A 21323-nucleotide genomic window follows, 5' to 3' on the forward strand; every position below is an offset into this window, starting at 1 on the left:
TTCCATTCTAACTGGTAAAACTGGTCTTTGACAAATTGCTAATATGATTTCTGATAACAGAGAAGAGAGAAATATATCCACCTACGTATTTTCTCAATGTTGTGCAGCGTTATAAGTTAGAAAATTGGGATCTGCAAATGTGTTTAACGTTTGTCACATCTAAATAGTAGCGTTGTGGGCACAGTTCATCACCTCTGCTATGTTAATGCCAGCAAAAGTTTGTATATGAATGAATAATTTATGCCTGCACTAAATGAAAATGTAGATGGCTAGCAGAAGACACTGTTTTGTTAGCTGCTGCTTCGCTTGCTAAGATGTCAGGAAGAAGAGCTGAATATCTTTATTGATGATCTGGATGAGGGGATTGAGTGCTCCCTCAGTAAGTTTGCAGATGACACCAAGTTGGGTGGGAGTGTTGATCTGCTGGAGGGCGGGAAGGCTCTGCAGAGGGATCTGGACAGGCTGGATCGATGGGCTGAGGTCAACTGTATGAGGTTTAACAGGGTCAAGAGCCGGGGCCTGCACTTGGGTCACAACAACCCCATGCAAGGCTACAGGCTTGGGAAGGAGTGGCTGGAGAGCTGCCCAGAGGAAAAGGACCTGGGGGTGCTGGTTGACAGCTGGCTGAACATGAGCCGGCAGTGTGCCCAGGTGGCCAAGAAGGCCAACAGCATCCTGGCCTGTATCAGAAATAGTGTGGCCAGCAAGAGTAGGGAAGTGATCGTGCCCCTGTACTCGGCACTGGTGAGGCCGCACCTTGAATCCTGTGTTCAGTTTTGGGCCCCTCACTACAAGAAGGACGTTGAGTTGCTGGAGCGTGTCCAGAGAAGGGCAACGAAGCGGGTGAGGGGTCTAGAGCACAAGTCTTATGAGGAGCATCTGAGGGAACTGGGGTTGTTCAGTCTGGAGAAGGGGAGGCTGAGGGGAGACCTTATCGCTCTCTACAACTACCTGAAAGGGGGTTGTGGCGACGAGGGTGTTGGTCTCTTCTCCCAAGTAACTAGCGATAGGACGAGAGGAAATGGCCTCAGGTTGCGCCAGGGGAGGTTTAGACTAGATATTAGGAAAAATTTCTTTACTGAGAGAGTGGTCAAGCATTGGAACAGGCTGCCCAGGGAGGTGGTGGAGTCGCCATCACTGGAAGTGTTCAAAAAACGTGTAGACGTGGCACTTCAGGACATGGTTTAGTGGGCATGGTGGTGTTGGGTTGACGGTTGGACTTGATGATGTTAGAGGTCTTTTCCAACCTTAATGATTCTATGATTCTATGACTTTTTTGCCTCAGTCTTCACTGGCAGCGCCTCTTCCCACACCTCTCGAGGGGATGGACTGCAAGACGGGGGCTGGAGGAGCAAAGTCCCTCCCACTGTAAGAGAATCACAGAATCATAGAAGATCTGGTTCGAGACCACCTGAGGAACCTGAACATACACAAGTCTATGGGACCTGATGAGATGCATCCCAGAGTCCTGAGGCATTGGCTGGTGTAGTTGCCAAGCCACTCTGCATGATATTTGAAAAGTCGTGGCAGTCAGGTGAAGTCCCTGGAGAACGGAAAAAGGGAAACATTGCACCCATTTTTAAAAACGGCAGAAAGGAGGACCCTGGGAACTCCCGACCTGTCAGCCTCACCTCTGTGCCTGGGAAGATCCTCCCAGAAGCTTTGCTAAGGCACATGGAGGACAGGGAGGTGATTCGAGACAGCCAGCATGGCTTCACCAAGGGCAAGTCCTGCCTGACCAACCTAGTGGCCTTATATGATGGAGTGCCCACATCAGTGGACAAGGAAGAGCTACAGATGTCATCTCTCTCGACTTCTGTAAGGCCTTTGACACGGTCCCCCACAACATCCTTCTCTCTAAATTGGAGAGATATGGATTTGATGGGTGGACTGTTGGGTGGATGAGGAGTTGGTTGGATGGTCGCATCCAGAGGGTAGTGGTCAACGGCTTGATGTGCAGATGGCCTTCTCCTTTGATGGTTTCTGCTACTCATCATGTAGGCCTCCTTCTTCCTTTAAACATTTGTTTCAGCACAGGCAATCGTGGTGCCAAGAAGAGCTGTGTTTCTGTACTGACTACTTCTGAAGCAATTTGAACCCTTTCATATGCTGCTAATATCTCTTTTTTTAGTCTGCATGTAGCAGGCCTCAAATCCTCTGTGCCCCCAGGTCCAAAACCATAGAGGTCAGCCTCAAGTCTCTCTGGGTGCTTTCTACCAGATGCTCCCTGGCTGTGGTGTAGAGCACATTTTTCACATCTGGTCCTGTCTGGACTGGCCCTAGGGCTACCGCATGAACTATCTCTTTGTTAATCTGTTCAAAAGCTTGGCTGCTCAGGGCCACAGTCAAAACAGTTCTTTTAGGTTATTCGATAGAGAGGGCTCACAAGCTGACTGTAACTCGGAATATGTGTTCTCCAGAAACCCACAACACCTAGAAAAGCTTGGGGCAGTTGATTGCAGGTATATTGGACATCCCTCCACATGAAAGCAAACTGTGGCCTGCACTCTGCTGCCAAAGGAATTGAGAAAAATGCACTGGCATTTTAGTTGTAGCATACCACTTGGCAACCTTCAGCTCCAGTTGATATTGGAGTTCTAGCATGTTTGGTACAGCGACACTCAATGGTGGCATGACCTCATTCAGGCCACAATAGACCACTGTTACCTTCCACCCTCTGTCAGACTTTCGCACTGGCCATATGGGACTATTAAAGGGTGAGCAAGTCTTGCTGATCACTCCTTGGCTCTCCAGTTGATGAACGGATGGGAACCAGGGAGTCTCAGCTGATGTGATATTGCTGTCGGTACACTGTCATAGTAGCAGTCGGCACCTGCTCTTCTTCAACAGGCAGACGATCCCCCAACAGAAGGATCCTCCAAGAGGCTGGGCAAGGTAGATAGCTGTTCAATCTTCTCTGTGTTCACAGTGACTACAATAAAGGCCCACCAGTACCCTTTTGTGTCCTTGAAGTACCCTCTCTTGAAGTAGTCTATGCCAAGAATACACTGGGCATCTGGGCAAGTCACAATGGGTGCTTTTGCCACTTGTCCCCTGCTAAGCTCACCTCAGCCTCTAGATAGACAACTGTTGGGAACCCCCTGCCACTCCAGAGATCCAGATGGGTTCTGTGCCCTTATATCCTGATGGCATTAGGGTACACTGTGCACCAATGTTCACCAAAGCCTTGTACTTCTGTGGGTCTGATGTGCCATGCCATCAAATCCATACAGTCCAGTAAACCCAGTCATCCCTTTCCTCCACCTGGCTGGAGGCAGGGCCCCTCTATTCCTGGTCAAAGCATTCATTACCTGTCTCCTGGAACTGCAAACCAGAAGTCCCTTTATCAGGATCAGAAGTAGGATCAGCCCTTCCATTGTGTCTGGGGAATTGCTCTACAGCAAACAGAGCAGTCATCTTCCTGGATGGACTCTTTTTATCCGCTGTTTTTCCTCACAGTGGGCTTGTAGGTTTGAGGTAGGTGCACCATCCCACTTCCTCATGTCCTCCTTGTGGTTGCGCAGCTAGAACCACAGGGTGGCATGTGGCATGCGTACATCATTCCCTTTCCCTTGAGCAGAAAAAGGTTGACTCCATGTGCTATGCTTGATAGCTGAGATGCTGGACTCTAGGGACAAGGAGGAAGACATTCTCTTTGAATTGCTGGAACTGTTGAGGCAGTTTCTCCATAGCCGAGATGTAGGCCCTTAGGATTGGGGAGGAAGAGAGATTCTCTTTGAACTGCTGGAGCTGACAGGCCAGTTTATCCACTGTTTGTGCTTCAATGTCTGTCCAGTCCATTATTGCCAGGGTGCTGGCATACAGTGTGTTCCGGTACAAACTTCCAACATATGGACCGCATGCACTGGATATCATCTGGATCTTTGGAGGCCTGGTTGTTTTCCAGGTTGCTGTAGATCACCTCCACCACCACTAAGTCCCTAAGATACTGGACACCTTCCTCAACAGTGGTCCACTTGCCTTGATAGTTTATAAGATATTCCTTGAGGGGATACCTTGCCTTCATGCTTGACAGGAGCTGCTTCCAGAGGCTGCGGATTGTTGCTCCTCTTCCAATCCCTTTGTCAGTTCCCCGGTCCCTAGTGAGGGATCCCAGCTGCTGTACATCCCTACCCTCTAATTCCTGACTGTCGACTCCAGTATCCCAGCAATGGAGCAATGAGGTGATAATTTGCTTGCCTGGCTGGTGGCCATAATCTTTCAGCATATCTTACAACTCACTCAGGGATAGGGATCAGGTATTTTCCGACTTGTTTATGGTTTCTGTCTCTTTCCTCTCCTGTTATTGTGGCTGCTCTGCTGCAGAATAGGCTGCCTCTTATGATTCTTCCTCCTGCTCTTTCCTCCCTTACTAACCAAGTTGACCTCTGCTTCCACTGTTTTTTCTTGACTACAGAAGTGACTGTTATAGTTAAGGGTTGGGTCTCTGTCTTAGCCAGTGTCTGTTTATATGTCCTCAGCTCCAGAGGCCCCCTCGTCCCTTTGAGGTTGCTGGACACAGGCTCAGTACATGTAGACAAGGCCCCAACACAGTGCTAGAAGTTGTGTCTCTTTGGTAGAGGCAAGGCATCCTTCCTTCCAGTGGTCTGCCACTTCAACAGGATTCCATGCCTGTTTGGGTGTGAAGTCCTAGATCATCAGAGGTGAAAATTGCTTTAAGCATCTGACCAAATTCTCCCACACACCTTGCCACCCATGACTGAACTGCCTCAGAGCACAACCCTGTGTGGCATTTCCAAGCAGTTGGCTAACTTTAGGAAAAGCTGAAATCAGATGTATGGCACACACCAATATGAGCATACTGGTTATACATGAATGTTCAAGAAACTGAAGGGCCGTTGCAACATGGCAGGAAACATCTTCTGTGGAGAAGAAAGGGGAGGTGCCATTCTTCATTTTCCCCACCACGTGTCTCCTGGAGGAGAAAGGTGTAACTACTGACTGTCTCCATGAGATGGTTCCGAGAGTACTGGAATGACAGCAGTGCAGGGCCCAAATACCAGATTAGGCTCCACGCCAGTGCTTTTATCATAGGTCTCCCAGGCAAAACACAACAAAGTGATAAACAGCACAGCAAACAGCAAAAGCCAAAAGCAGCCATTAACAAGCCCTGGAGTGTGATGTACAGCAAGAGAGGGAGCACTCCAAGGAGTGGGTGAGGGACTAAATAAACCAGCACTGAGAGCAAACAAGTCAACATCATGACCAGCAACAGCATAGTCAAGAGAAAACCATTTTAAAAAGTGATAGGGGAAAAAGAAAACCCAAACAAGTGATACAAAGGCAGTCACTCACCACCTTTCACCAGCAGACCAATGCCCAGACAGTCCCCGAGCAATGACTACTTTGGAAAGACTCCCCCCCTGGTTTTATTGCCAAGCATGACTTTATGTGGTTAATTCGGTGAGCTGTCCCAGCTGTGTTCCTTCCCAGCCTCTTACCCACCTCTAGTCTACTCACTGCAGGGGCAGAATGGGAAACAGAGAAGGCCTTGATGCTGTGCAAGCACTGTTCAGCAATAGCTAAAGCATCCATATGTTAACACTGTTTTGGTAACAAATAAAAAACACAGCACCATATGAGCTACTATGAAGAAACTTAATTCCATCCCAGCCAGACTTAGTATAAGATGTTGTGGTTATCATTATTTGTGTCACTGTCATCCCTAGGAGCTCCAGCTGTGGACTGCTACTGCATTGTTCTAGATGCTGCAATAACAGAAAAAACTACAAAAGTTTGTATAAAGTATATGAGAAAGACAACACTGACACACACAGAGAGAAGAGTACAGGCAAGAAGAAAATGAAACAATTTAGTTTGGAATGATCGCTGCAGTCTTTGTCAGTCCAAGAGTTTTTAGGTTTTTGAAACCATTAGGGCATAGGCAAGACTTTGAAGAACAGAATGAAGGTATTTTGCAGATATTTATAGGGAATATACTGCAAGTGAGAGAACAGAGAATTTCCTGAGAGCGTCTCTGTGCTCACTCTGCATTTCAGCTCAATCATTCAGAGTGAGGTCCAGAGAGGAAGAAAACTGTAATAATTATTTCAGTGGTAGAAAGCAGGTTCCCTGTGGATTTATAAGCTAATTTCCTAGTGGCACTCTGTGACTGACTGCAACACAGTGATTTGGGGACTGGTTAAAATAATACACCTGAGGATCCAACAGCACAGATAACTAAACTGAGGCTTCACAGCAGCTTAGTGGTTATTTCAACCTTGAGGCTGCAGTAGCATCCAGGTAGTCTCTGTTGCAGAGCTACTCTGTTTCTGGGAAGCAAAATTCCATGTACATTAATGACAGGACTTTTTTCCTCATAGAGTGACTGATAACAGCAAGTTTATAGAATCATAGCATAGTTTGGGTTGGAAGGGACCTTAAAAGGTCATCTAGTCCAATATCTAGACATCCCCCTGCAATGAGCAGGGACATCTGCAACTAGATCACGTTGCTCAGAGCCCCGTCCAACCTGACCTTGAATGTCTCCAGGGATGGGGAATCTACCAGCTCACGGGGCAACCTGTTCCAGTGTTTCAACACCCTCAATGTGAAAAACTTCTTCCTTATATCTAGTCTAAATCTGCCCTCTTTTAGTTTAAAACCATTACCCCTTGTCCTATCGCAACAGGCCCTGCTAAAAAGTCTGTCCCCATCTTTCTTAGAAGCCCCCTTTAAGTACTGGAGGGCTGCAGTGAGGTCTCCCCGGAGCCTTCTCTTCTCCAGGCTGAACAACCCCAACTCTCTCACCCTGTCCTCACAGGAGAGGTGTTCCATCCCTCTGATCATTTTCGTGGCCCTCCTCTGGACCTGCACCAACAGGTCCATGTCACTCCTGTGCTGAGGGCTCCAGAGCTGGATGCAGCACTCCAGGTGGGGTCTCACCAGAGCGGAGTAGAGGGGCAGAATCAACTCCCTCGACCTGCTGGCCATGCTTCTTTTGATGCAGTCCAGGATATGGTTGGCCTTCTGGGCTACAAGCGCACATTACTGACTCATGTGCAGCTTTTCATCCACCAGTACCTCCAAGTCCTTCTCGGCAGGGCTGCTCTCCATCCCTTCATCCCCCAGCCTGTATTCATACCGGGGGTTTCCCTGACCCTGGTGCAGGACCCTGCACTTGGCCTTGTTGAACCTCATGAGGTTCACATGGGCCCATTCCTCAAGCTTGTCCAGGTCCCTCTGGATGGCATCCCATCCCTCAGGCGTGTCAACCGCACCACTCAGCTTGGTGTCATCTGCAAACTTGCTGAGGGTGCACTCGATCCCGCTATGTCACTGATGAAGATATTAAACACTACTGGTCCCAATACGGACCCCTGAGGGACATCATTCGTCACCGATCGCCATCTGGACACTGAGTCGTTGACCACTACCCTCTGGATGTGACCATTCAACCAACTCCTCATCCACTCAACAGTCCACCCATCAAATCCATATCTCTCCAATTTAGAGAGAAGGATGTTGTGGGGGACTGTGTCAAAGGCCTTACAGAAGTCTTTCCCAGGCACAGAGCTGAGGCTGGCAGGTCAGTTGTTCCCAGGGTCCTCCTTGCTACCCTTTTTAAAAATGGGTGCAATGTTTCCCTTTTTCCATTCTCCAGGGACTTCACCTGACTGCCATGACTTTTCAAATATCATGCAGAGTGGCTCGGCAACTACATCAGCCAATTCCCTCGGGACTCTGGGATGCATCTCATCAGGTCCCATAGACTTATGGATGTCCAGGTTCCTCAGGTGGTCTCGAACCTGATCTTCTCTTACAGTGGGAGGGACTTTGCTCCTCCAGCCCCTCTCTTGCAGTCCATCTCCTCGAGAGGTGTGGGAAGAGAGATTGCCATTGAAGACTGAGGCAAAGAAGTCGTTGAGTACCTCACCCTTCTCCTTGTCCATTGTTACCAGTCTGCCAGTCTTGCTCATCAAGGGGGGGTACGCTTTCTTTGACCTTCCTTTTCTGGCTGACATACCTCTAGAAGCCCTTCTTATTATCCTTTGCGTCCCTTGCCATGATCGGCTCCAGCCGTGCCTTGGCCTTCCTGACCCCATAACTACACAACCAGGCAGCATCCCTGTACTCTTTCCAGGTTACCTGTCCCTGCTTCCACTGCCTGTGCATTTCCTTCTTGCCCTTTTGTTTGACCAGCAGGTCTCCACTCATCCATTCCGGTCTCTTGCCTTCCTTTCCTGATTTCTTACACCTGAGGATTGAGAGCTCTTGCATTCTGTGGAAAGCGTCCTTAAAGATCTGCCAGCTCTTGTTCTGCTCCCTTGTCCCTGAGGGCAGCTTCCCAGGGGGTCCTACTGACTAACTCCCTGAAGAGCTGGAAGTTTGCTTTCCTACAATTCAGGGTCCTGACTTTACTCTTTGCTTGCCCCCTATCCCTCAGGACTGCGAACTCCACCAGTGCATGATCACTGCAGCACAGGCTTCCTCCAATCTTGATGTCACCAGTTAGCTCACTTGCGCTGGTGACCAACAGGTCATGTATCGCATCCCCTCTGGTAGGGCTGTCTATTACCTGACATACGACGTTATCCTCCATGCACTCCAGGAGTCTCCTGGATTTCCTACAGCTTCTGTGCTACTTTTGCAGCAGATGTCAGGGTTGTTGAAGTCCCCCAGCTGGACGAGAGCCTGCGAGCGCGATGCCTCTTGTAGCTGGAGCGAGAAGGCTTCATCAGTAGGCTCCCCTTGATCCGGCGGCCTGTAGCAGACACCAACCACAAGGTTCCCTTTGTTGCCTCAGTCTCTAATACTTATCCATAAGCTTTTAACCTGCTCGTGGATATTCTTCAGAGACGGCTCTTCACACTCTATCCGTTTCTTGATGTAGAGGGCAATGCCTCTGCTCTTCCTTCCTCGCCTGTCCCTTCTGAACAGCCTGTAGCCACTGATAGTCCCACTCCAGTTGTGAGATTCGTCCCACCAAGTTTCAGTAATGGCAACCAGATTGTAGCTTTCGAGCAGCATGGTGGCTTCCAGCTCCTCCTGTTTATTGCCCATGCTGCATGCATTGGGCAGTGCCAGTGTAGAGGCACTTCATCTGGGCTGTCGGCCATGTCATCCTCTTAGGGGAACACCCCTTAGGTCCTTTGATGTCCTTCGCTGGTGTTTCCTTGTTTGCTCCTATTACCTCAGTAGCCCCTGACTCATCTCTGTAAGCCTTCAAGTGTCCTGCCATGTAGCCAGCACATCTCAGAGCAAAAGGATGAGGGGCCCCGCTAGCACCCCGGCCCTCTAACCTTGGTGTGTCATCCCACAGCTTGACGCAGGCATGCCTGATATTGTCCCCCTCCCACTTCGAGTCTAGTTTAAAGCCCTGTCTATAAGCCCCGCTAGCTTGCGAGCAAAGACCCTCTTCCCCCTTTGAGAAAGGTGAATCCCATATGATGCCAGAAAGCCAGGTGCCGTGTAGGCCATCCCATTATCAAAATGATGAGGAGGACAATCGGAAAAAAAAGGTAAAACTCGTGGACTGAAATAAAGACAGTTTAATAGGACAGCAAGGAAAGAGAAAAAAAAATGATAAAAGAATATAGAAAATAAGTGATGCACAGTATAATTGCTTACCACCCGCTGACCGATGCCCAGCCAGTTCCCGAGCTGCGGTCACTACCCCTCTGCCAACTCCCCCCCAGTTTATATACTGAGCATGATGTTATATGGTAGGGAATATCCCTTTGGCCAGTTTGGGTCAGCTGTCCTGGCTATGATCCCTCCGAGCTTCATGTGCACCTCCTCACAGGCAGAGCATGGGAAGCTGAAAAGTCCGTGACTTAGTATAAACACTACTTAGCAACACCTAAAACATCAGTATGTTATCAACATTATTCTCACCCTAAATCCAAACACAGCACTATCTGATTTCCTGAAACAACAGAAGAATCCTAACTGTCTAAATATTTCACAGAAGTATAAGATTCTTGCTTTCAAGTTTTAATGATTCCTGGTCTAAAGTTGTATTTTTAAATGTCCTCATTCTTCTACACAGCAAAAGACTCCACAAAAAAAGGTATTTATATCACTCTCTCTATTTTTCAGCCAGAAATACCTTTTCATAGGGCATTTCAATAAATAGTGGTGTTTATTTCTTAGACAAAACCTCCATCTCTTTGGCATCTGACCATATTCTGTTTTTCAAACTAAAGACTACATAGGAAAAGTTTACTTTAGAAATCATTGTTCAATACAGTAAATTTATAGAGGTGCAGTTAACTCTTTAAAATACACATCAGTTGTAAATATTCTAATAAGCCAGAAAACATTAACCAAACCAGTAAAACATAGTCTACTGCGCTCCTCTTCACTACCTTCAGTTACAGTTATGGAGTAAGTGACAGAATGAAAAGAACTCTTCATTTTCTACAATACATGCATTGACTAGTGCTTGCTATTCATTCTGAAGGGGAAACAAAAAAACCCTGAATTGTACCAGAAACAACTGATCAAATAAGTTATGTTTCAAAACAACGTGATCTTAATTTTAACTTCTAAATAAGTAAATCAAAATGAAGTTGCACACTGCTTCAGTAATAGATTGCACCTAAAAATGTCTAAAAACTTTAATTTTTAAACATAAGTTACTAACATGTTTTAAATACATCTAAGAATACATCTATTAAAACTGCATTTGATGTCATATTTGGACAAAAAATTCTTAAGCAACAAATTAAGCCAGTGTATTCAGTCTACTCTGTTGAATAATCCAGAATCAGCTCTTCAGGGCTGATAGAGAAACACTTCACTTACTTGCACTCCATCTAAAAATCTACCTTCTGGATCTTAATAAAAGTGTTCAGTACTTCAAATAAACTAAATTTCCAAAGCAATGCTAGAGTTATTTGACATCTTCCATTACTATACTACATAGAAATAATGAATTAAAATTAAAAACTTTATTGACATACTGATGCAGACATTCTAGTGTATTTACTGGAATCTCAAGTGAATCCTTGTTTACATGTCAAGACAATGTAAAAATAAGTCATATTAATAAAAAAACCAAACCCTTCACTCTCAAAAATATTTTCTTAATATTCCAAATACTAGTTTTAATATTCCAAATATTCTTAATATTCCAAAAACTAGTTTTATAAAACAGAGGAGGCAAAAAAATTACTTCCATGCAGAAACTAAAAAATAATTGAATAGGTTTAAAGTAGTAAATGAACAAAAATTTATTTTATGAGTGAATTTCCTCCTCACCACCAGTGCAAACCCAATTTCAAAATGTTTGAATGGGATGGTTTAAGATAACAAGTGATCCAATTTAGCCAAACTCACATTCCTTCCCATGATGTAAAAAATCATACATACATTTGATTGTAGAATACAGTAGGAAACAAAAAGATAACCTGAGTACTTATCAAAGAGCAATTTCTAACATCAAGCCAAAATTAGCAACAATCAAGCAGACCATCAATTTTTCAGTATTAAATTACCATAAATACTAGATAACTGTACAAAAAAACCCCAAACCCAAATCCAAAAACCAAAAATCTCTTCTTTGTTAAAAAGTGTCCAAAGAAATATCCACCACCTGCAGTCAGATTTGCATTAGAAGCTGCTTGCTCTGGAAAGATTTTTTCCCTCCAAGTATTTGTAACACAGTGCACTGTCAAAATTCTATTCAAATAAAATCCTTTCTGATAACATTTAGCTGATACCACCTACAATGTAGACAGTCATGTACACAGTATGACAGTGGCTTTTTGCAGCGACAGAGAAATAACAAGAAACTGGTTCTAAATTCTAGATTATAGATCATAGTTCATGTGTTATTTCTTGCAATCATATGGTCCCCTCTAAGAGTAAGGTGTTGGAGCTGGTATTGTAGCATGTCTGTGTCAGCAGATTCCTCGATGCTCATTTTGTCTAAATTGAGATAGTCCAGGGATTTAGAGTGAGCCCTTTTACCTTTTAAAAGGCAAAGAGGCAGGGGACTATGAAGTGCCTTGTAAGGTTCATATGGTAAAGCCTTAGTGCATTTATCCCCTGAACTTGGCATCTGTCTCCTCCTCCTCCCATTTACTGCTGGGATCTCATATGGCTGATAGTACCTACTTTTAGCTTTGTACAAATGGGACGAACATGCAAGTCCTGAATCAAGCTGTTTAGAGTGCAAGTTAGGCCTGGATTCCCCTTTATTATCTTCATTTCCTGTATATTTTGGGGCTAATTTTAGCAGCTCCTCTCCAGTCGTGAAGCCAACCAGGTAGTTGGAATCCATATGAAGGATCTGATAGCCTGAAACTGTCTGTCGCATTGGTGAGCAGGGGGTACTGGAACATCGTGGTTTCTCTGCTTCTATATTGCCTGCAGAACTGACCTCTGCAAGAGGTACAGGGAACGTAGATGCAGTAGTTCTGGACTCTCCATTTATATCCATTTTAAGCAACGTGCTATTCTCCTAAAAATAAAACAGAGATTTTAACAGAAAGAGGATCTCAGAAATGAGATTTTTTATCATCCAGAAACCATAATCAGTACTTCTCTATTCAGTTTTGTTTTACACTCTACAGAGTGTCTCATAACAAAACTATCACTGACATCTGCTTTTTAAAATTATTTTGGCCCCCTTTTTAATAACAAATACTGTAACTATACTCTTGATATTCTTAAATATGTTAAAAACATATTGTTAAGTAGTACTGTACAAAAAAATGAAGTATCTTTCCACTCTATTTTTTAATCCTTTTAGTCTATTTGATCCCTTATAACCCCTTTCCTTTGAGGCCATCTATATCCATTAGCACATCCACAGTAACTTCTCCTGTATTCAGATGTATATTTTTTCCATTCACAATAATATCAGTAAATATACATTTTAAAAAAAAAAAGGCATCTAACAGTTCCTACCTCAGGCATAACCATGGACTAGACCTGACCTACTGGGTACTGCAATGTTTCCCTGTGGTGGATTGACTTTGCCTGGCTGCCAAGTGCCCACCAAGCTGCTCTATCACTCCCCCTCCTCAACAAGGACAGGGGAGAAAAATATGATGAAAAAACTTGTGGGTCAAGATAAGGATGGAGAGATCACTCATCAATTACCGTCATGGGAAAAATAGACTCAACTTGGGGAAATTAATTTAATTTATTGCCAATCAAAATTGGAATAGGATGAGAAATAAGAACTAATCTAAAAACTCCTTCCCCCCCACTGCTCCCTTCTTCTCAGGCTCAACTTCACTCCTGAATGATCTACCTCCTCCCCCCTGAGCAGCACAGGTGGATGAGGAATGGAGGTTGCAGTCAGTTCATAACGTTGTCTCTGCTGCTCCTTCCTCCTCACTCACTCCACCCCTGCTCCAGCATGGGGTCCCACCCACAGGATACAGTCCTTCACAACATTCTCCAACATGGGTCCTTCCCACAGGCTGCAGTTCTTCAAGAACTGCTCCAGCATGGGTCCCCAATAGGGCCACAAGTCCTGCCAGAAAACTCGCTCTGGCGTGAGCTCCTCTCCACGGGATGCAGGTCCTGCCAGGAGCCTGTTCCGGCGTGGGCTCTTCTCCATAGGCTGCAGATTCATTAGGGCATATCCACCTGCTCCAGCATGGGGTCCTCCATGTGCTGCAGGGTGGATATCTGTTCCACCATGGACCTCCATGGGCTGCAGGAGGACAACCTGTGTCACCATGGTCTTCTCCACGGGCTGCAGGGAATCTCTGCTCCGGAGCTTGGAGCACCTCCTCCACCTCCTGCTTCACTGACCTTGGTGTCTGCTGGACTGTTTCACATTTTTCTTACTCCTCTCACAGCTGCTGTGCAGTGTTTTTTACCCTTTCTTCACCATGTTATCACAGAGGCAGCACCAGTGTCACTGATTGGCTGGCCACCTCTGCAGCCCCTCCCACTACCAAAATGCTGTGAGATTTTTGGTTAATGTATTTATAACAAAGTAAACAGTATACTAGTGTTCAATAAATATACCATAAGATTCTTAGAAGTATCTTAAGAATAACCAATATTTAGATTTCTATGGATTTTTTTTTTTAATTATTTTTTGAAATAGACTACTTTTCCCTGACTTTTCTCCCCTCACAGCTATTCCAAAATCTTCAGTTCGGTGCCTTTACAGATACAACTTTCCACCACTAGCCATTACAATCTTTAACATGGAAAGATAAGGTTGATATTACAGCAATTATATGCAAGTGGATCCCAGAACACTTTGAATTCTGCTTTGAATATCATCTACACTATCTCTGTGTAGCTATTTCACAAAATGCAAAGGTCACACCTGTTTCCAGTCCACCTTTCCTTCATTGTCAGCCTCACCTTTGCTCTGAACAGTAGCTAGTGACTCTCTAGCAAATAGATTTCAGAAAAAAAATCTACATAGCTTTGTAATATTTAAAGTCAATGAGACTCAAATAAGAAAGAAAAGTTATTATGCAAGTGTCCAGCAGAAAAAAGTTCATTATAGGAAACTGTAAGACACATTAATGGTTTAGTAACATTTCACAAATGAGACTGCCTTTACAGAGTGCTATTACCAGTTTGCAAACTTTTAAAGATGCTACTTGCTCCCATCCTGAGGCTTGAGAGGTCACAGACAGAGAAGCAAAGATGCAACAAGCAAGGGAAGGAAAGTACCACCTCCTTTTCAGTACTTTATTAAATCAAACCTATATAAAATAGGTTTAAAACAAATAAACAACAGAAAACCCCCATCAAGGTTAACCATCATTCAATTGTCTTAAAATAAGAGGGGAAGCTTCGTGCAAAACTCCCCCCCAAAAAAAATCTATCGTAATGCAAAATTTAAGCCTACTTTGTTTCTGTTCAGGGATTGTGAAGGAGCGGCTTAAGTAATGCTCCCATCTCTACTACCCTGCTTAGTCTCAAATCAACCTGCTGCTTCACTCCCATCCTAATTAATTCTCATTAAATTCTCATAGTTTTGCTAAACAGGATTTTATTTGCCAGTCATTGACAAAAAACTTCTATTATGGAGACACTATTACTAAAGTTTCTTTAGTCTTAAATGTCCATTTCCAGTTCTCCTTATAATTGTGGTCTACTTAGGATTCTTCGTTAGGAGTTTTGTACAGCATTGCTTTTACAGATAAGTAGATACACTTCATCCAGCATTTTAAAAACATTTTGTATTAAAAAATACAAATAACATAGCAAAAATGAAACAAAAAATGAAAATACTATATTAGACGTAACACTGACATTTTTCACTGAAGAAAAACCTACATAAAAACCTCAATAATGTCACTTGTTATATTTAATTGTCTTTCTGAAATATATTTATGGAATCAATTCAAACTTTCAAAATAGCAAAAACAAATGTTATTTCCTACTTTAGCACTGTATCTAGAAAATGAGACAATAAATACAGTGAGGTTTCAGCACACAGAGTTAAAGATACTCATGAAAATTCCTTATGTAGAAATTATAGTTCCTGCACCATCAGGAATCAAGGTTACTGGAAACATAGCACAGAAAAAAAAATGGCATTAAAACATTTGGCTACCATGGACTTTTAGCCAAGAAACAAACATTTAACTGTTCCTGCTCTTTTAATTCCTAGTTTTTATCCCCCAGTTCAGAAATATTTCCAGTAATCTTCTAGAAGGATTCAACATTTTTTGTTAAAAAGCAGAAACACTAGAAGTAGTTGTCGTGGTTTAACCCCAGCCAGCAACTAAGCCCCACACAGCCGCTCACTCACTCCCCCACGGTGGGATGGGGTAGAGAATGGGAAGAGTAACAGTGAGAAAACTCATGGTTTGAGATAAAGACAGTTTAATAGGTAAAGCAAAAGCCACGCACACAAGCAAAGCAGAACAAGGAATTCATTCACTGCTTCCCATGGGCAGGCAGGTGTTCAGCCATCTCCAGGGAAGCAGGGCTCCATCATGTGCAATGGTTTCTTGGGAAGACAGACGCCATCACTCCGAGCGTCCCTCCACCCCTTCCTTCTTCCCTCTCCCAGCTTTATATACTGAGCATGATGTCATATGGTATGGAATATCTCTTTGGCCAGCCTGGGTCAGCTGTCCTGGCTGTGTCCCCTCCCAGCTCCCCGTGCACCCCCAGCCTTCTTGCTGGCAGGCCAGCACGAGAAGCTGGACTGTCCTTGACTATTTAGCAACAGCTCAAAACATCAGCACGTTATCAATATTTTCTCATCCCAAATCTAAAACACAGCCTCACACTAGCTTCTGTGAAGAAAATTTACTCTATCCTGTCTGAAACCAGGACAGTAGTATAAATAAAAGAGAGTTTTACAGATAGGTTAGAAATTAGTCTCATTACCTAGACACATATGGGTTTAAAAAACAGCAAACCTCCCTGCCCCGCCCCAGTATCACTTGCCAAAGCAATGCATGCTCTAAGGACAGGGAATGATGAAGGGATGTCCCCATGCAAAGCTAAAAAAGTGTTAAGAGCTGGAGAGCAAAACAAAGGCTCTTCTCAAAACACAGCTTATAAAATTAATTTACTTAATTTCAAAACATGACTGTGTGTACTGGGTTTGCGTGGCAAGGTTTTAGTAGTGGGGGGGCTACAGGGGTGACTTCCGTGAGAATATGCCAGAACCTGCCCGCATGTCCGACAGAGCCAGTGTCAGCCAGCTCCAAGAAAGAGCCGCCACTGGCCAAAGCTGAGCCAATCAGCTATGGTGGTAGCACTTCTGTGATAACATATTTAAGAGGGGGAACAAAACCCGCTGCGCAAAAGCAGCCAGAAGAGAGGAGTGAGAATATGTGAGAGAAACAACTATGCAGACACCAAGGTCAGTGAAGAAGGAGGGGGAGGAGGTGCTCTAGGCACCGAAGCAGAGATTCCCCTGCAGCCCAGGGCGAAGACCATGGTGAAGCAGGCTGTCCCCCTGCAGCCCATGGAGCTCCACAGTGGAGCAGATATCCACCACCAGCCCATGGAGGACCTCACGCCAGAGCAGGTGGATGCACCCAAAGGAGGCTGTGACCCCAGGACAGTATCCACTCCTTATTCCATACCATTTACGTCATGCCTAGGTCCTACACTTTTCAATACATTCCAATTATTCATTATTACTCTTTGTCCTGGTTTCAGCCAGGATAGAGCTGGTTTTGCTCACAGAAGTTAGTGTGAGGCTATGTTTTGATTTGGGATGATAAAATGTTGATAACATGCTGATGTTTTGAGTCATTGCTGAGCAGTCAAAGACAGTCCAGCTTCTCGTGCTGTCCTGCTAGCAAGAAGGCTGGGGGTGCATGGGAAGCTGGGAGGGGACGCAGCCAGGACAGCTGACCCAGGCTGGCCAAAGAGATATTCCCTACCATATAACGTCATGCCCAGAACATAAACTGGAGTTAGCTGGAGGGGTAGGAATCGCTGCTCTGGGACAGGCTATGGATCACCGGGTGGTGAGCAATTGCTGTATTGGGCATCACTTGTTCTTGTACATTCCTTTGCCGGTATTATTATTGTTGTTATCATTGTTGTTTCCTTCTCTCTTGCTGTCCTATTAAACTGTTTTTATCTCAACCCATGAGTTTTTTCCCAATTCTCTCCCCCGTCCCACTGAGGGAGGGGGGAGTGAGCGAGCGGCTGCATGGTGCTTAGTTGCCAGCTGGGGCTAAACCACGACACTCTTCCTGTCTTTTAATATATACACACAGATACCATTCTCTTAGTCCATGGGCCATCACTTTACAATTTCTGTGGAGTTCATTCGGTCCATGACTCTGGGCTTCATCCATCATAGCAGTCTCTCAGGGCAGGGGACATGGTGTGTGGTGTTGGATTGTTACCTGGCACGGTCCATGTCCATGGTCTGCAGGTCGAAGATGTCGACCTCGAGGAAGTTGCTGGGCGCAAGCTGCTGAAACCAGTTCTGGTTCCATCACCGCTGCACATTGCTCGGTTTCAGTGAAGCTCATTCTTCATCAGTCTGGGTGATTCTTACTGTAATACCATTGATATGGTAGATAGCAACCATAGTAGTAATGTCATACTGTATTGTGTAGCAATTAACATAATACAATTCAAATCATTGACTATTTTCACCCAAAATCAAATCTTCTTGAAGTACACATTGGACTTCCCCATCCTTCCGCGTTACCCAAGTGCACCCAGGTCCCTGGGCAAAGGCAATCCCACGAATGGGTTTGCCTTTGCCTGAGGCAGGAGTAACCCAGACTGTCTTCCCCGGCATATTTCTCACGTGCACCATGGGGACTTTATTCCCTTCTACATGTCGTGGTTTAGCCCCAGCCGGCAACTAAGCACCACGCAGCCGCTCACTCACTCCCCCTCCCGCAGTGGGATGGGGGAGAGAATTAGGAAAAAAAAACCTCATGGGTTGAGATAAACACAGTTTAATAGGACAGAAAGAGAGAAGGAAACAACAATGATAATACCAACAAAGGAATGTACAAGAACAAGTGATGCCCAATACAGCGATTGCTCACCACCCAGTGATCGATAGCCCGTCCCCAAGCAGCAATTTCCACCCCCCGGCCAACTCCAGTTTATGTACTGGGCATGACGTCGTATGGTAGGGAGTATCTCTTTGGCCAGTCCGGGTCAGCTGTCCCGGCTGTGTCCCCTCCCAGCTCCCCGTGCACCCCCAGCCTGCTCGCTAGCAGGGCAGCACGAGAAGCTGGACTGTCCTTGACTGCTTAGCAACTACCCAAAACATCAGCACATCATTATCAACAGTTTCTCATCCCAAATCCAAAACATAGCCTCACACTAGCTTCTGTGAAGAAAACCAGCTCTATCCTGGCTGAAACCAGGACACCTATCCCTTCTGAAGGGCTTAGCTGTCCTCCTGCTCAATGGCTTCCAGCTCCTCCTCTTTGCTGCCCGTGCTGCGTGCATTGGTGTAGATGCACCTGAGCTGGGCTATCGATTTCACCCCCAACATCAGCATGCCGCCCCTAGGCTCATCTCTAGTGAGCCTGGTTTTTTCCCTTTACCCTTTGAATCAAGTTTAAAGCCCTCTCGATGAGCCCCGCCAACTCATAAGCAAGAATCCTTTTCCCCCTTGTAGATAGTTGAACTCCATTTGCTGCCAGGAGGCCCGGTGCCATGTAAACCGCCCCATGGTCAAAAAACCTAAAATTCTGCCAACGGCACCAGCCTCTGAGGCACGTGTTAATCATGTGTGTTTCCCTGTTCCTTTCAGTGTTCCTCCCTGCCACTGAAGGGATTGATGAAAACACTACCTGTGCTCCTGCTCCATCAACCAGTCGCCCCAGCGCTCTCAAGTCCCTTTTAATCGCTTTTAGACTTCTTTGCGCAACCTCGTCGCTGCCAACCTGCATAACCAACAGCACGTAATAATCAGTGGGCTGAACCAGACCAGGGAGTTTCCTAGTAACATCTCTCACCCGGGCCCCAGGGAGGCAGCAGACTTCCCTGTGGGTTGTGCCTGGTCAGCATATTGGGCCCCCTGTTCCCCTCAGAAGGGAGTCACCTATGACAGTTACCCTCCTTTTTTTCTTAACAGAGGTAGTTGTAATGCATGGGGCTGGCTGACTCACCCTAGGCAACCCCCTGGATGGACTTTCATCAAAGTCCTCATTTGCCTGGCCCTCAGGTTCCAGACCCCCATATCTGTTGTGTAAGGGCAGCTGGGACGGTGAGGGAGGCCGGGAGGGGATTCGCCTGCCACCCTGAGCAGGGACCTGTTTCCATTCTCCCTTGTCTCTTAGGTCCTCTCCTTCTGCCCAGCAGCAAGAGAGCAGGGGATCCCCTGCTGCTTGTGGAGCCTCCACCGGCTGCCTCTGCCTCAGGGATGGCCGGGTGTGGCTCCACCAATCTATCTCCCTCTCACAGTCTCTGATACTCCTCAGCCTCTCCACTTCCTCTTTCAGCTCTGCCACCAGGCTGAGCAGGTCTTTCACCTGGTCACACCACACTGGTCTCCAAGCAATGGCTCCTTTGGAAAAACTCCACCCCAATTTTATTGCTGAGCATAATGTTATATTGCATGGAATATCCCTTTGATCAATTTGGGTCAGCTGTCCTGACTGTGTTCCTTCCACACCTCTTGCCCACCCCCAGCCTACTTCCTGGGGGAGCAGAGTGAGAAACAGAGAAGGGCTTGACACTGCAAGCACTGTTCAGCAATATCTAAAACGTTGTTGTGTTATCAACACTGTTTTGGTCACAAATCTAAAATACAGCACCATAAGAGCTGCTGTGAAGAAAATGAACTCCATCCCAACCAGACTCAGTACAAATTGCCGGTGTCAGAAACCAATAATCTTTTCTCACAAATCTATGGAATACGGGCAACACAGGCCACAGCACTGCAGGGATTCTTCAATCCACATCACCCACACTTCTCATGAGCTAATTCCAGTGATCAGATTCCTTTTATATCTTGTTCTGCTTTGCAGAAAGCATTCTTCCTTTTTTGTGTCTGTGTAATGGCTTCTTATTACAGTTTTGCCAAGAGTGCTAAGCCATTTTTTACCTTTTAAGCACTATATTTAGGACCTGGGGGTGGGCAAGAGGCTGGTAGGAGACACAGTTGAGACAGGTGACCTGAACTGACCAAAGGAATATTCTGTGCCATATAACTTCATGCTCAGCAATTAAAACTGAGCGGGGGAGGGTAGTCTTTCCAAAGTAGCCATTGCTTGGAGACCAGCTGGGCATTGGTCTGCTTGTGAGAGGTGATGGTGAGTAACTGCCTTTACGTCACTTGGGGTTTTTTTTTCTTTTGTTTTTCTTTCTCTTATTAAACTGTTTTTATCTTGACCCATGAGTTTTTCTTGCTTTTGCTCTTCTGATTCTCTCCCCCATCCTGCTGGTGAGGGAGTGAGCAAGTGGTTGGTGGGTGCTTAGTTGCTGGACGGGGTCAACCCATCACAGTCCTTTGTGGTGTCCAACCTGGGGCTCAGAGGAGCTTGAAGGGATTTGAGATAATGATAGATTTGATCAGAATGTACTAGACTGAATTTACAGTTGTTATACCTGCTTAGCTGTTACTTGGCAGGTTGTTACTTCCTGTTGCTCGTCACGATGTTGACTTGTTTGTTCTTGATATCGTTTTATTTGCTCCTGCACCTGTTCCATGGCATGCTCCCTCTCTTCTGCCATCCCGGTACTCTGAGAACCATCCCGTGGAGACAATTAACAATTACACCTTGCCTATAGCAGAGACACAACTTCCAGCATGGTGTTGAGGCCTGACTTACGCCTACCAAGCCTCTGTCCAGCACTCTCAAAGAGGTGAGAGGGTCTCTGGATGTGTGGACATACAAATGGACACTGTGACCATGCCAGAGACCCAACTCTTGACTATAATATTTGCTCCTATAGTCAAGAAGAAACAATGG

The 21323-nt window shown here is 45.6% G+C and overlaps 1 protein-coding gene across 1 annotated transcript; it reads right to left on the reverse strand.

Moving 5' to 3' along the window:
* Positions 1 to 11791: 11791 nt before the first annotated feature.
* On the reverse strand, positions 11792 to 21084 carry LOC309415210 (macrophage immunometabolism regulator-like; the record flags this gene model as incomplete). Its single annotated transcript, XM_082012661.1, has 2 exons — positions 11792 to 12430; positions 20959 to 21084. The coding sequence occupies 2 exons, from the start codon at positions 21082 to 21084 to the stop codon at positions 11792 to 11794; spliced, it is 765 nt and encodes a 254-aa protein (XP_081868787.1).
* Positions 21085 to 21323: the final 239 nt, after the last annotated feature.

This window comes from Phaethon aethereus (genome assembly GCF_964289735.1).
Source record: "Phaethon aethereus genome assembly, chromosome: W".
Taxonomy (NCBI): Eukaryota; Metazoa; Chordata; class Aves; order Phaethontiformes; family Phaethontidae; genus Phaethon; species Phaethon aethereus.